This window comes from Lepidochelys kempii, chromosome 1 (genome assembly GCF_965140285.1).
Source record: "Lepidochelys kempii isolate rLepKem1 chromosome 1, rLepKem1.hap1, whole genome shotgun sequence".
Classification (NCBI taxonomy): Eukaryota; Metazoa; Chordata; order Testudines; family Cheloniidae; genus Lepidochelys; species Lepidochelys kempii.
The window spans coordinates 194,205,232-194,221,751 of record NC_136380.1 but is presented as its reverse complement, the minus strand read 5'-3'; the positions used below and the strand labels follow the sequence as shown (position 1 = coordinate 194,221,751).

At 43.3% G+C, this 16,520-nt stretch overlaps 1 protein-coding gene across 3 annotated transcripts in view; it reads left to right on the top strand.

The window, feature by feature from the left end:
- HHLA2 (HHLA2 member of B7 family) overlaps positions 1 to 16,520 on the top strand; it is a 28,697-nt gene that overhangs the window by 1,289 nt on the left and 10,888 nt on the right. For 2 of the 3 annotated variants that reach the window (XM_073306354.2, XM_073306329.2), the window contains exons 2-4: positions 11,468 to 11,555; positions 13,951 to 14,262; positions 14,881 to 15,141. In XM_073306354.2, coding sequence (XP_073162455.1) covers positions 11,501 to 11,555; positions 13,951 to 14,262; positions 14,881 to 15,141 — 628 coding nt within the window. In that variant the 5' untranslated portion in view covers positions 11,468 to 11,500. Of the gene's footprint in view, positions 1 to 8,230; positions 8,277 to 11,467; positions 11,556 to 13,950; positions 14,263 to 14,880; positions 15,142 to 16,520 lie in introns of all 3 variants that reach the window. The other variant, XM_073306340.1, reaches the window with a different exon arrangement.

The following is a 16,520-nucleotide window of genomic DNA, read 5'->3' as shown; positions in this document are numbered from 1 at the left end:
CAGCCAGTATACCCACTGATTTTTATCGAGTCTATCTTTTATTTGGGCTAAATGGCAGGAGTAGTTAAATGCCCCTTTGTGTAGTAATAGCTGAAGCAAGAGGAAGCCAGCACACAAGGCAAGGTGCCACAGGGCAAGCCCAATCAGAAGCTAAGCCATGTAAGTAGAAGGGTTTACCTGGGGACTGACTGGAAAAGCAGAGACTGGGGGATTGATTGGTTTCATTTCTGTTGCGTGTTTGAGAGCGTGAGTGAGGCAGGAAGCTAAGAGACAGAGCTTCTTTTGAACACAGAACTCACTAGAGAGGCAGGCTCAGATTTCTGGGTACGGAAAACGCCTCTTGTTTAATTGGCACAGTTGAAGGCATCGGCACCTGTACTCCCTCTCTGTGGTCCAGCAAGTGCACCTGCTCGAGGCTTCTGGCTTCCTAGCTGTTGCCGCTGTTTGGTGGAGATAGGAGTCTGTTTTTCCGACTGCGGTATTTCCATGCTGAACAGTTTCCTGACTATACTGCAACCTCCCCAGCATCAGCCAGACTACCTAAGCAGGCTTACTTCATTTCTCTCCTTATAGATGTATACTGTGTAATTGCCACTGTTAACTTACCACACAGCTCTTTATAGCAAGCACATTTATTCTTAAGGTGAAAGCATTATAGAAAACATTAAAAACAACAAAAGAACAACATGCATGGTAATATGCTTATCAGAGATCACCCCATCACTCCCAAAAGGGCTCTGGTTGGTGATTAGTTCTTCAAACCCCACATAGGGATCTCTCCTGTGGTCACAAAATCATCACAACTTCAGCTCAGAATCAGCACATTCACTTTTTTGGGGCCTCAGTAAGCCAAAGCCATTCCAACAGTTTCCTAAGGAATAGGGCCCTCTATGAGTGGGAGATCCTGCCTGTTTGCTGGATCAGGTAGAAGGCCTTGAGTCAGTTTAAACTGAGGCTATTTATCCCAAAATCCTTTGTCTATTCGTCCCTGGAGAATCCAGTTTCAACCAGTATATGCAAGCCTCTCTCTAGGTGGTGGCAGCCAATCATCATCAATCATCATGGCAAATTCCAAAGGAACGTAGCCTCCTTTCACATTGAAAGCCAGCCAGGTTGGTCTCTAGCTCGGTCTTTAAGACAGTCTGACTGGATGTTCAGTGTGTCTGTCATTGGTGATCTTACTCTGCCACCAAAACTTTTTCTGACCCCTGATTACTGACCATGTCGTGGCATTCCTTAGTAAATGCATTCTGTAATTTGTTGGTCTTCCATCCTCATAATATGTCCATACCAAGAAAGCCACTGAAATTGAACTAATGCTGATGGAGGAAGTTGCTGGGTTCAGCTACCAATACCCTCATGCTGAGGTTATCCTGCCACTTAATATGGAGCAGCTGGTGAAGACAAGGAGAATCAAAAATGTCAGTCTGCTACTCTTCATCTTTCCTCACTGCCCACAATACAGTTGGTATAACCATGGTTCTGTAGAGCCACAGCTTTATAGTAATGTTGGTGGCCCAATGTCTCCCGTGATGCCACTGAAGGGCCTGACACGCAGCAGCAACCATGTAAGAGCACCCCCATCTTTTGAGCATCCTCCAGCACTGTCTGTTGCTTCCCAAGTACAGTATTTGACATTCACTAGCTGCTCGATATCATGTCTGCACAGGTTAATACTGCACTGGTGGTAATCGAGCTGGAGGCTACTTGATGGTAATAACCAGTGACTTAGTTGTATCTGGATTAATAACCAGACCAACGTGTGCTGCATATTGCCTGACCAGACTGGCCATCAGCTACAGCAATTCACCAAATTGAGCCAACACAAAATGAAAGAGATTGGTGAGGGGAAGAAGGTGCCCCTGACACGAGGGGACAGGAGGAGAGGCCACACAGACACTCTGCCATGGTGTGGAAGGTGGGAGCATAGAGAACCCCTGAAATAGAGGGAAAGTGGGCATGCAGTTCAGTGTTCATTGTTATCAGTTCTACTCCATATCATCTTAATTAGGGATATGAGTTCCAGGTTGTAAGGTCTAGCTGACATTTAAGTTTTGCTGCTATTCTGGCAAAACCCTTCTAAGTGTAGATGCAGTTTATACCTCCAAAAAAAGTGCTTTTGTTTGTATAGTTTATGCTACTTTGGCGAGCAAGATAAAATATAGTGGCAAAAGCCCTTTTATGCCAGGGTAACTGCTTCTACTAGGGCTTTTGCTGGTTTAGAAATGTAAAACACACACACAAAAAAATCACACCCTTAACCAACATTGCTATACCGGCAACATTTTCTAGCATAGACCTGGCTTCATTCTAGGATGACCAGATGTCCCATTTTTATACGGACAGTCCCAATATTCAGTGCCTATTACTCCCCACCCCCTGTCTTGATTTTTTTACACTTGCTATCTGGTCACCATACTTCTTTCTGACTTTTAAGCCACTTCTGCCTTTTTATTAAAGGAAAAAAATTGCAGTGTTGGCATATAATTCTTTATGAAAAAACTCAGTTCCCAGTTAAGTAAAGTGCCCCCCAAGAAGAATGGCGCCAAAAGAGATAGCACAAAGAACATATTACAGGATCCCATAAGACTTCTCAACTTTTGGCTACTTCTGCTGAGTTGCTACTTACATGCTGGTTTCTGATAATTTCTGAAGTAACCCATATAAGAATCCACCATTGTAAACTGAAATTATTGAGTTCTGGAACACACAGCAGCATCACGTTGCCCCCTTTCAATGCCGGCTTCTGAAATAAAGAGACAGCATACAAGATAAGGGGCTTCGAACATGTAAAATGGGCCCTGGATTTCAAAGTTGGAGGTGGAAAAATCTAGGGTTTGGCCTCCTTGAGCTAATGCAGGTATTTAACAGTTTATAGACTGTAGTCATGTATTCATTTTTGTGCAACAAAAGTCATCTGGACTAATATGGTGCTTTGGCTATCTGCTGCTTTCCAAGTTCGCTTTACTTTCTTATTGGTAGAAGCATTAAGAGCTTTAATTCTTGTAAGCACTTACACATACTTTTAAATCAGCTGTTGCCAGGTTACAATCATAAAGAGATAGTAAATGATCATCTGAAATGCTGTATGCTAAGGAATAAATAAATCCTTGTTCTGAAACCAGACAAGTTTTATAGGGTCAAAATCTGCTTTTATTTGTAAAAAATAAGAGTCACTCCCCTAGGAGTGTCACAGATAAACTATCTGTTCAATCTTGTATTCAGTGGTGGTGCTTGTAGTATCTTTCCCAGAACTGAAGAAGAGCTCTGGATGGGCCAAAAGCTTGTCTCTCACACCAACAGATGTTGATCCAATAAAATATATTACCTCATTCACCTTCTCCCTTTAATATCCAGGGACCGATCCAGTGGTGGATCCTTATACAGCGACACTGCATGAGCAACAAAATGGCAGATGAAATTAAACAGGGATAAATGCAAGTAATGCATCTTGGAAAACAACTACACATATATAATGATGAGTTTTAAATTAGCTGTTACTACTCAAGAAAGAGATCTTGGGGTCTTTGAATAGTTTTCTGAAGACTTCAGCTCAATGCACAGCAGCAGTCAAAAATGCTAATGGTATGTTAGGAACTATTTGGAAAGGGATAGAAAATATCACAATGTCACTAATCCAGTCAGTTCAGTTCCCTGGGCTACATGGCCACAATTTCAAACCAGCCTTCTAAGATCCAGTTTAGCTGTGAGTGCCATAGTTTTGATAAGGGGTGGGTTATTGTGTTTTAATAGCTCTATAAAGAGTCCTACTGGCTTGATGCTAGGTTATTTTCAGGTGTTTACCAGGGGCAGCCAGTGAGCTGGCTGCCTGGTAGAGGCTAGTCCCCGGCCCCTCCACTTCTGCCCTCAGTAGCCCAGTGCACTCCCACTGTAGTCTCTAGCCCCAGCGTTGGGTGGCCGGGCGGTGCAGCGGCAGCACGTCAGCCCCAGTGCACCGGGCGGGGCGGTCCGAGGGCCAGGTGGGCAGCGTGGCCCCAGCACCAGCTGCCCTGAGTCCCCTTGGCAGCAGGGCCGGCCCACGACATTTTGGCACCTGAGACGGGGAGCTCAAATGATGCCCCCATGCCCCCTCGCTTGGGCCAAAGCTGTCTTCTTCCTGTTCTACTCCGCTCACGGTACTGCTCTCCTACCTACCCTAATAGAGGAGAACTTAAAATGCCTTGTTCAAAAATTTTAAGTAACACTTAACTTTAAAACGCCTGAACAGCAAATGTAACTTTTCTTGCCTGCATAGTAAACACTGGCATTTTTATCTGTTTGAATGATCAAAGTGGTGCTTTCCATGCCTTCTTGGTTGCAAAGATTTGAACTGCTTCCTGAAGGTCCAGTCTGGGCCAGCTCATGGTCAATTGAGATGGCTGCAAGGCTGACCAGCCTCTCCTGTGTCATTTTGGAGCATAGATGTGTTTTTATTAACTTCAGCTTGGAGAAGCTGCGTTCTCCACTGGCAACTGTTATAGGAAGTGTTAGAAGTATGTGCAGAGCAACAAAAGCGTTTGGAAAGAAGGTGGTCATCTTATTTGTGAACATATATTCCAGAACAGCCTTTGGAGTTGATCCTGCTGAAATGTATCTTGAAAGGGCTTTCAGTTCATCACCTAAATCACTCGCATCAATATTGTGCATGTCATCATGTGTCAACATTGTCTCTAGTGCCCTGCATTGCTGGTGTCGGTCTTCTTCAGGTATAGTGAGGAGTTTTGGAATATCATACAACATCCCAACTATACTGCTGTGTTCCTTGAGCTTCATGAAATGTTCTTCAACTGCCTGTATTGCACAATCTAGCACCTGGTTAAAGAATTCAACTTTGAATTGTTGTTTGGGGTCTCTTATGGGATTATCCCGTGTCTTGTAATCAAAATGTCTTCTTCAGTGGTTCTTGTATTCTTGAATGGGTGGGAAAATAGCTTCAGTGTGAAGTTCCTCTGCCAACTTCTGTGCGCTCTTCAGAACATTTTGAAATCCCTCATCTGACTGGTAAGACTGTAGATATGACTTTGCTTCGTCCAGTTGTTCCATTGCTCCAGATATATCAAGGTCAACACCTTGGAGTCTCTTGCTTACAACATTTATTTCAAACGGTATGTCATGCCACAGCACTAAGCCACACAGAAATTGAAGTTATGTATGGTTCTGGTGATTTCATTTCCCTCTGCCAGTGTTCTCCCACAAACAGTTCCTGTCATAGCATTATCCTCCATAATGGCAACTATGGCGTCATCTCTCTTCCCAATTTGGTGTTTGAGAGGCTTAATAGCCTCCACTCGACTTTCCCATTGTGTGGCACTCAGTGGTTTCAGGGTCAGAGAGGATGTTCCCAGATGTTGCTTCAAAATTTGCCATCAATGAGTTGATGCACAGAAAAATACATAGATGCTTTGAATTACATTAAAAAATTCAGCAGCCTCACTAGAAGCTGATGCTGCATCACTGACTGAGTTCAATGAATGAGAACTGCATGGGACAAAAAAAACTCGAGGGTTTAACTCCCAGATCCGTGTTTGCACTCCTCTGTTCTTTCCTCTCATGTTGGCACCATTATCGTAGCCCTGACCTCTCAGGTCGGCTATTGCAATTCCCGTATCTTCCAGCTTCTTAAGAAGCACATTTATCATACCAGCTCCTGTTGTATCATCAATGTCAATACATTCTAGAAAATGCTCTCTGACAGTCACCATTGCAGGGACATTTTCACAAGGTTCTGTTGTTACAAAACGTACCATTAAAGTCATTTGTTCCCTATGGCTGATGTCAGGTGTGCAGTCCAGAATAACAGAGTAATATCTTGCTGACTTCAGATCTGCCACAATCTTCTGTTTAACTTTTGTTGCCAGTAACTGTATGATCTCATTTTGAATTATTTTTCCAAGGTAGTGATGTGTGTACGTTTCTTGGGTGGTGACTCTTCTGAGATGCTCCTGGAGTACAGCATCAAACTCAGCCATCAGCTCCACAATTTTAAGGAAGTTTCCACTGTTCAGCACATACAGCTGATCTGAAGTACCATGCAGTGCTAGGTTTTGGTAGCAAGCATTCTCACAATGGCAATGAGCCTTTTCAGAACATTTTGCCAGTAAAGAGACTCTGATGCAGTCTTCTCTTAGATCATATAATGTCGGGGTTGGAAGGGACCTCAGGAGATCATCTAGTCCAACCCTCTGCTCAAAGCAGAGCCAATCCTCAATTTTTGCTCCAGATCCCTGAATGGCCCCCTCAGGGATTGAACTCACAACCCTGGGTTTAGCAGGCCAATGCTCAAACCAGTGAGCTAATCATCTAGGGTGGCCTTTAACCTTAGTCTCATCTGAAGCACTTTCCACCTATGGAATGCTCTCTGGTGATTTGCTGCCTTCTCATGGCATGCCAGATTTCCAGCCATATTTTTCCAGTCCTTTATTCCTGTAGAACCCAATGTGGCTGGAACATTAGACTGGAAGAGTTTGCAACAAAAACAGTATGCAGCATTCTGGGTTTCTGAGTACATAAGCCATGGCTTCTCCACTTTGTCACCATTGGGCACTTCACACCAGTAATGTGTTGGATGGAAACTTCTATTTTCATTGTCTTTGGGGAACTTGACGTTTTTCACTTGTTGTGGCCGATGCAGTACAAGGAAGTCCCTCAGGCTTCTGCTCAAGTGGCTCCACAGTCCTAGATCATCTAGACTTAACAAACTAAACTCAGCAGCGGCTGTTTCTTGCACCTCCACCACACTCTTCTGTGATCTACACTTTTCTTCAGGAATGTGTATGGTTACATCCATTTGAGATGGAGATATGAATGTTAAAGTAGCTGCCAGGTCACCGGCACTCTGACTAACTGGAAGATGAGGCATCTCCTCACCACTCACATCCTCACTGTGGCCGGAAGTCTCACCCGTGAACATTTGTGCCTATGTATCTCAGGAGAGCTCCTTTCTGCTTAGATAGAAAAGCTTCCTTTGCTTTCTTTCTTTTTTTGAATGTTGCCACAGAGGGGCGTTTTCTTCTTTCACTCATGACTGCTGTTCTGTGCCAGCTATAGTGGCTCTCAACACTCAATTGAAGGGACAAATAAGCAAGCTGGTAGTAGGGGGTGGAGCCACCCTCTTTCTCTGTGTCTTGGGTGGACCAGTCCACCTTACTACAAGGGGTTAAAAGCCTTTGTTATGCTGCAAGATGTTAATGGCTGCCATCAAGCAGATCTTTGATCTGTAGACCATCAGAGACCTTGTTAAAGTTGATGGATGTACTAAGTACTTTTCTTTCAAGCTAAATGGAAGGAGGAATTAAATACCCCTTAATGAAGTGATAGATAGCCACTGCCTGAGGCAATGAGCCACATGGTAAGGCTGAATAGAAGTTAAACTATGTGGACTGAGGGGTTTCCCTGGGACTGATTGTGAAACACGGTGGTTTGACAATTGATTGGTTGTAGCTGTGTGTATGAGAGGCAGAAAGCAGACGAAACAAGCTTGAGCAGGGCTCCTGGGGAGGAAGCCAAGAGACAGGGCTTCTTTTGGGCTAAAAGGGTACACTTGGATTTCTGAGTGAAAACTACCTGCTGTTAGGTCCTACTGTGTTCAGGAAAACAGGACTTTGTGTAAATTGTATGTAAATAAACAGGATTGCTCTGAAGAAATACCTGACTTCTCTCACCAATTTCTCCTCCTAAGAGAAACAATCCAGCAAAGGCCCAAGCATTAGCTAGCAAAGGGGTAACAGCCATAACAGTAGTGACTAATGGAGGATGATTTTCCTTTGGCTCAAATGATAGAGGTCTGTGTTCCTAAAAAGGAGGCTTTAGCTTCTATAGCTCCCCTGCACCTCCACATCTGTATGGGCAGTTTAATTGGCAACCTTGATTTCGGTATACACGTGGCCATGAATTAATTTCAGTTATTCTCTATATAATCAAAGTTGACTTGCGAACTTTCTGGATGAAAGATGCTGCAGCACTGTAAATTATAACATGGAAGCAAATGAGATTAAAATTGGCTGGAACTCTCCAAGGGTCAGTTTTTCAGGTTCTACAACCTGGACTTTAAAGGATCTGTTCACATACATTGGCAACAGGCTGACACCTGACCGTTTTGCTTGGGATTTTCAACTCTATAGCTTTAATTTCTAAGGGGAGCTCCCCTGCCTTCCCTCTTGCTGCTTCTCAAGGCCCCAGCCAAACTCCTAACTTAACCTTTGCTGTCTAATCATTTTATATGTGATTTCAGGAAGTGTTGGATGGCTGCTTCGGGTGTCTTCAGAGGTGACTTCCAGGTAGGGACACACTGTTCTACCGCAAATCCATCAGGGTCTTTCTGATGGCAGGAAACACCTGCCCCCAGCCATAAAGGAAAGGGTAGTAGGAAAACACTTCCATTCCAGCAGCTTCTATAAAAGCAGCAGTCAGATAGTGCATCGCATTGTATGTGGCTACAGAACCAACTATTTTTAAAACGTTGACAGTATTGGACTCTGAAACTTAAATACAGTGCTTAATTTGTAATGAAAGAGATGCTGGGGCTCAGGCAATCTTTTTTTTACCTTTTACCTTTTAACGGATGTAGCAAGGCAGAGGTGCCAGGGCTGTGAACTGCCACGCCTGGAAGTGCTGGGGCTCAGCCCTGGCACAAATTAAGCCCTGCTTAACTACGGGCTGTATTGATATCACAAACACCTCAACTAAAGGAGAGATCATTCAAGCCATCAAATCCTTAAAAAATGGGAAAGCTCCTGGCAAGGATAACTTGAATGCAGAAATGTTCAAGGTAAATCCTGATTTAGCAGCATCTGTCCTGGCCCCTCTATTTACATCAGTCTGGGAAAGAGGAAAAAGTGCCCGAAGAGTGGACCAATAGGGTTATAGTGAAGATACCAAAGAAAGAAACTCTTGGTGATTGAAATAACTGGCGTGGTATCACACTTTTATCTGTGCCAAGCAAAGTATTGTATAAGATCATAGTCCAGCGTCTATCAGAGGCAGTTGATAGTGTTCTCAGAAAAGAGCGAGCAGGTTTTCAGAAAGGGCATGGATGAACAGACCAGATCTTCATTCTGTTAGGTAAGAAAAACTAAATAGGAGGCAGTTATGCCAACTGAACCAAAGTCAGGCTAAGAGAGGCTGCTGAAAAAGTCTCTGAAAGTAGAATGAAGGAATATTTGTTTAAGTTACAGAGAGTGGGGAAAAAAAGGGGAGGCCTGCATTCTGCATTTTTGTATCGGATGTGCTGAGAACAGTCCTTGAAATACAGAGGCGCCGTTTTCTACTCCCTACTCCCTGCTCCTGTGTTATGTCTGTTTTAACTCCTCATCTCCTGGTTGACACCCATACCAATAAGAAAGTTAGTAAAGCACTACAATTTGCTAAAAGTTATCTACAATAAGGGGGGTAGATGTGCATGCATATAGAGAAAGAGGATTTTAACTAATATAGGGGAGGGGTGGGCTGCTTTATAAATAAATCTGTGACGCGACGGGACTGTCTATAAAAAACCTATGAGTTTTACTTAGAGGCTGGCTGGTTCTCTTTGGAGATGGGCTGCTCTCTATTGTTGTGTGCACTCTTCAATAAAGAGCTTTGAGTTCGGACCTTGCTGGTGTTGCCTGTCTCTCTCCGGTCAGACAACGAACCGTGCCCGTCTGGGGTTCGAGACCTCGACAACTCTATGAAACATAATAGAACAATGCTTAGAATAGCAAGAGCAGCTCTACATAAATTCATAGACTTTGAGAAGGCTTTTTTGATAGCATTCACAGGGCCAGCCTATGGTGCATTCTGGAATGGAATTCCCTCTCCATATAATCATCATCAAAAGCTTTTATTCCTACTTTACGTGTAGTGTTGATCACAGTGAGCTCAGGTTTGAAGTCAAAAGAGGAGTACATCAGGGGTGTGTCATGTCTGCAATCCTCTTCAACACTGCCATCAACTGGGTAATGCGGCGTACAACAGAAGACATGCCAAGAGGCATTAAATGAACACCTTTCTCATCCCTTGAAGACCTGGATTTTGCAGATGATGTCTCTCTCCTGTCATATTCGCAACACCATATACAAGGAAAAACAACTTAACTCAATGCATTCAGCCAGCAAATTGGACTGAAAATCAATTGAAATAAGACAAATGATATGACCTTTAATATTGCCTCACCATCACGGATAGAGGATTATGTTCGCACAAATGTAGAAACATTCACATACTTGGGCAGCACCATCAGCCAGGATGGTGGAAGAAACCAGGACATACAGAACAAAAATAAAGCCAGTAACACCTTCAGGAGCTTAAGTACAGTCTAGAAATCATCAAAAATACAACTCCAAAACCAAACTCAAGATTTATCAGAGCTATGTACTTTCAACATTACTTTACAGTGCAGAATACTGGGAAATGAGAAAGTATGACATGTCCAAACTGTCTTCATCCATACAGCCTGCCTCAGAAAAATCCTCCGTATCTTTTGAACAATCTCAAACCAAGATCTAGTGACACAATGCAGCCAAGAGAATATGAGCACCGTCGTTGCCAGGAGGCATTGGAGATGGATTGGCCATGTGCTTCAGATGGAAACTGATTCCATCACCAGAGTAGCAATAAGATGAACACCTGAAGGCAAGCAAAAATGAGGCTGCCCGAAAACAACATTGTGAAGAGCTGTGGAAACCGAGCTGAAAAACCTGGGGCACAGATGGGGACCCACTCAAAGACTTGCCAGAAACAGACAGGAGTGGAGGAGCTTTGTCGCTGCCCTAAATGTCAGAAGTGTAATGGGAACACGATGATGATGATAAATAGGGGCAGAATTGAGCTGTTAGTTTAAATCTCACTGTTCTCTGAAGTACAAAGACAACCTGTTAATTGCATAACTTTGCTGCATACAATAATTATTCTTATCACATTTGTTTAAAATCAGTTTTTCTTTAATGGATCCTCACAACAGATTAAAGACTGGTAATTTTCTTTTATGTGATATTATCAGTTTTCATTTTTGTTAAATCAAGTTTCTAGCCCTCAAAGTTGCAGAGAAAATCTTGAAAAGTTAAGCGCCGAAGGCCCAGAAACCAGAAGACAATTTTTTTCCCGTTTAAATTGTGATTTTTAAGCCCCTTATGATTTTGGGGGCCTGTCTCCTGATTTTTGAACGCTTGGGATTAGCAGTGGAGTTCTCTGTACATTTCCTATTTAGGTCCATGATTGGAAAGCTGATCGCTGTGGGCACACCCCTGCATTAGCCTGGAGCCCTGTTAAAGTCAATGGGGCTTCGCAATGGTGCAAGAGTTCACCCACTTGCAATGGTGCAGAATCAGGACTTTAAACTCTTGATAACAGACCTGTACTATGTCTAGAAAGGCCCCTCCACATCTAGAGGTATATAAATAACATTATAATAATTGTTGATTGATACAGTACAATAGGATAAGCATTTTACAGGCCGTAAACTGTTTTTTTTTTTTCTCCTCTATGTTATCAGTTAGAAATGAAACTACTGTGAATCAAAGAAGGCATGAAGGTTCAGAAAATACTCATCTTTCTGTTTCATTTGTATGCTGTAGTTTCAGGTAAGTTTGAGCTGTGTGTTCATGGACATGATAAAGAAATTAAAGGTTTTGTTTGTTTTTTTTCAAGAGGTGAATTACTTAAAAGAGGCATTGTCAAGATAATAATCACGGTAAGGAATCAAATTAAGGCACTCAATTGATATAAGGCACTCAAAGCAAAATAAGGATGTCCTTGTAAATGGATTGCATTGCAGCAAAGGAAAAACAAACTCAGCCGTGCTCTTTTTTCCTTTGATATATGAAGGCAGCTTGAAGCACAAGAAAGCACCAGACTAAGAACAACAGGGTTTCTTGGATAGGTAGGTCTTTGTATGCTGGAACTTTCTGTTCTAAAGCATCAGCCCCTCCCACTTGAGAATCTTCATTATCTGTAGCAGGTCTGTTCTCCTCTGTACGCTATAGCCCTTGGAGTACAACATGATGATGATATACTCTTGAGCAGGCATGACGTTCCATTCAATAGCCGTGGTTAACATACAGTCACCCTAGTTAAAGGCAACGTTGGTCCCAATTCCAAATACATCAGTGAGGCACCAATTTGTAACAATTCTCTGGTTATACTGACAGTATCAATTATTAGCTATTCGACCCAGTGTTGCTCCCCAGGTCTTCAGGGTAACAGCAAAGAGAGCACAAGGAACTTTAGCTCCAAATCAACAGGCTCCCTACCATGTGAGATAAAAGAACCTCAAGTAATGCTATGTTTAGTCTATAAATGATAGAACAATATAAAGGGCTATGGTTAATTAGCTAATGTTGGTACAGCGTACTGGAGCTGTAAAGCTCTATAGTAACTCCTTGCTTAACATTGTAGTTATGTTCCTGAAAAATGCTACTTTCAGTGAAACGATGTTAAGCAAATCCAGTTTCCCCATAAGAATTAATACAAATAGAGGGAGTTAGGTTCCAGGGAAATTTCTCACACACACCCCCCCCCCACTCTATAAATTTTAAACAAACAATTTAATACTGTACACAGCAGTGATGATTGTGAAGCTTGGTTGAAGTGGTGGAGTCAGGGGATCGATCTAAGTTACACCGCTTCAGCTAACTGAATAAGTTGATGTACTTAGATCTACTTACTGCGGTGTTATCACCGTTGAATCAGCGGGTAATGTAGACAAGCCCTCAGACAGTGGGATATTTCCCAGGGAATGCTTTGCTGCTAAATGATGAACTAGCATTCGGCTGAGCCCTCAACGATTAACACACTGTTGTTAACATAGCCTCACACTCTACAAGGCAGCACGAGTGGAGGGAGGAGACACAATAGATGCATGACAGTGGCTGCAAACATTCCCTGCAGAAACTGAATGTGAAGATGAACCCACGCTATCCCACTCAAGCGCACCACTCCCTCCACTTTCCAAAGTATGGAGGGGTGTGCGTGTGTGTGTGCGTGTGAGAGATAGACACACACACAGAGTGTGTGTGTGTGTGTGTGTGAGAGAGACGGAGACACAAACTGTGTGTGTGTGAGAGTGATGCACTGCCCCTTTAAGTATGCTGACCCTACTCTAAATACATTGCCCTTTTATATAGATCAGCAAGTTGAGACAGCAGCTGCTGCCAGGAAGTTCCCTCAGTCCTGAGCCTTGTTGTGTCCCGCCCGCTCTGTGGAGTTGGGGTACAGGAGCGGGGGGAGGGGGGGACACCCTGACATCAGCAGCCCTCTTCCCCCCCACCCCATGCACAGCAAGCAGGAGGCTCCCAGGAGCAGCACGGGGCAGTGTGGGAGGGACAGATGAACTGCCCGGCAATTGATGGCCTGCTGGGCGGCTGCTGCACAGGGAACGTAGGGGAGCGGATGGGGGGCTGCTGGTCCACCTTGGTTCCAAGCCCCCATCCACTAGCTCCAACCGGCTGCTCTTCCTGCAAGCAGTGGACAAAGCAGGCAGCTGCCAAACCACGTTATTAGGGAGCATCGCGCAACTTCAAATGAGCTTGTTCTCTAATAGATCAGGAACTAAACAACGTTAACAGGGACGACGTTAAATGAGGAGTTCCTGTATATATATCCCAATTATTTGGGCACTGGAAGACTGCAGTCTAGAATGTTAGTGATGCAGAGTTGAGTATGTCTGAACATGAGTGTCATGTATTAGAATACTGGTGTACTGGAGTAAGGATTATGTGACTCTCATCCCACCCTCTCTGCTCAGGGAGGTATGAGGGTGACATGAAATTATAACAATGGGCATATGTTTAAACAAACAAACAAACGGTGGGAGATGTGCACCTGTTAGGGCCGGAAGATCAATTCAGCTGGACTGCAGTTGTGATCTTATTTGAGGGTGGACGTGGGGGGAGGAACCTAATGGACTTACCTAATTTATTTTTAGTAACCCATTCAGAAATGTTCATGCATTTATAGTATGTGCATTGTGTTTTCAAGGTCTTGAAGAGGTAACAGGGCGATTTTTCGAAGATTGTATCCTTCCTTGCTCTTTTGCACGTGCTGAAGGTGAAGTAATTTACTGGAAGAAAGGGAACAAAAATGTGCACAGCTACTACTATGGGAAGGATCAGCTAGAACGTCAAGACTCTGAATACAAGGGGAGAACATCCCTTTTTCATGAGCAAATTCCCAATGGAAATGCCTCCTTAAAACTGAGTAAACTGAGCCTGAGTGATGACGGCTCCTACAGCTGCTATGTGGGGACAAATCAAGATAAAACAGACGTGAAAGTCAGGCTGCACGTAACAGGTCAGAAGGATATTTAAAATACCTTAACTGCACAGGTAGCAGATCTTATTCTCTTCCCTGTCAGCTGAAATTGAAATACCTCAGACCAGTAGTAGCACCAATATCTTTCCAGTCTATCAGTGCTAAAAGGCAGCTCTATACTTCACTGTTGCATTTCAGCTGTAAATAGGGTGACCAGACAGCAAGTGTGAAAAATCGGAACAGTGGGTGGGGGGGAGGTGTAATATTAGCCTATATAAGTAAAAGACCCAAAAATCGGGTCTGTCCCTGTAAAATCGGGACATCTGGTCACCCTAGCTGTAAAAGAAATAACCTGGTTCCAGCAGAGGATGAAAAGCTACAGTGCAGTGATTTCAGGTTAAAAATCACTGCAGGTCTGTGGAATGCAATTGGGTAGTGGGTGAACTTAAATAGTAAGTGAATTCTGACAGAAGTTTGGAAACTGATCACTGATAATGGGGCAAATGCAACACTGTAGTTTGAAATAAACACAAATAATTGGATGTGACTTCTTCTGTGTTCCACAGATTTTCTCCTGTATTATTCCAGAAGACAAATCACGCCAAGTTAAGCAGAATGTTGAAAGTACCAGACTTTTTTTTTTCTTTGTCTTTACAGTTTCCCCATCTTATGCAATGGAATATGAAAAACGAGACACAGAGGGACTGTTGAAATGTCTTGCCTTTCATATTTATCCCAAGCCAAACATAACATGGTCAAATGATAATACATCTGTACAAAACACAAAAATGGAAGTAACCCAAGATGGCCCTCTCTATTCAGTTAGAAGTGAGAAGAACATTGCAAACAAAGTTTCTTCTTACCAGTGTCATGTTCAATTTCACAACCAAAATTGGACTGCTGAATGGAAAGTGGAAGGTAGGATTGAACTATGCTCCATCCCTTAAACATGTATAAAGTCCAGGACAGCTGAGCCATAATGAGTGCATGCATCTACATTGTGCTGAATTGGTAGAGAGACGATAGATAAGGTTACATAACCTTCCGTAGAACTCAGTTGATTATAAAACTAGCTAGGCTGAGATGAGTGAAAACCCCTCAACATTCACCCCCAAATTTCAGAACTGTGAAGTGCATTTATTTTGTGTGTGGTAGCTTCATACTTAGGTTTTGACCATGTGGGTTTTGCACCTCCCAAGTTGCACAACAATGAATTTAGAACTATTTCAAACTCACGGAGGTTTCCTCAATAGGTTTGTGAACCTTATGACCCTGGCTGGAGTTTTTAAACACAACCATAATGTGGTTTGGAGTGTCATTGCAAACCTATCGCACAGCACCACCCAATAGTAAGACTTGCCTATAGCCAACTCTAGATGGATGTGGCTCGGCTTGTGCCCATTTAATACACTGGGGCAGCTAACTTTGTTTGGTACACATATTAATTTTATATTACAGTAGCACTCAATAGCCTCCGTCTGGATTTGGGATCCATTGTACATATTACTGTAAAGATCACTTAGTAAGAGATGCTCCCGGCTGCGAAGATCTTAAAATATAAATATTGTTCATATGTCATGCCTAGACAGACAATGTAAGATTATGTCCTTTTGTCATTTTTTTTTTTAAATTGTCCCAATCCATCCCCCACCTCTTTCTCTCCCGTTGTCCAGGTGACCCAGCCAGACATTACCTGTGGCTGACCTAAAGCATTCTCCTTTCACCCTGCCTGCGCTGCACCAGTAGCAGCACGCAGATGGGGGAGGGGAGGAAACTGTTCCTCCTCTAGTGTTCTAGACCCATCTGTCCCTAGCTCAGTCCATTCCCTGTTGTTTCCTTGAGTCTATTCACTACCATTTGTCTTCCCTGTCTCCTTTCCGCCCCAACCCCTTCCCCAGATCACATCTCCTTACCTCTACCCAAACCCAAGGGGCCTAGGGGAAGGGGAGCGGAGCAGCAGCCAAACAGACGGTCCAGATTCAAATAACAAAATACACTTGGGCAGAAAATAGATGGTATCACTGCATAAGGAAAAACAGGGCCACTGAAATTTAGCTCTCCCCTATGGTCTATTTACTCCTGCTGCTTCAGGCTTTTTTTTTGCATTTGCTAGAAATCCATTTCAGCAAATAGCCATTGCTTTCCTGAGACTCTTATCTCTTCAGAAATATTTCTTAATTGAAGCAACAGCAATGAAAGAGCAAAGTTTCCTGTCAGATCTGCGTGATTGACCTTGACTCCACTACTCTGCGCTCCCTACAGCCCATGCACAGGGCTCATAGTTCTCAATCCACTGT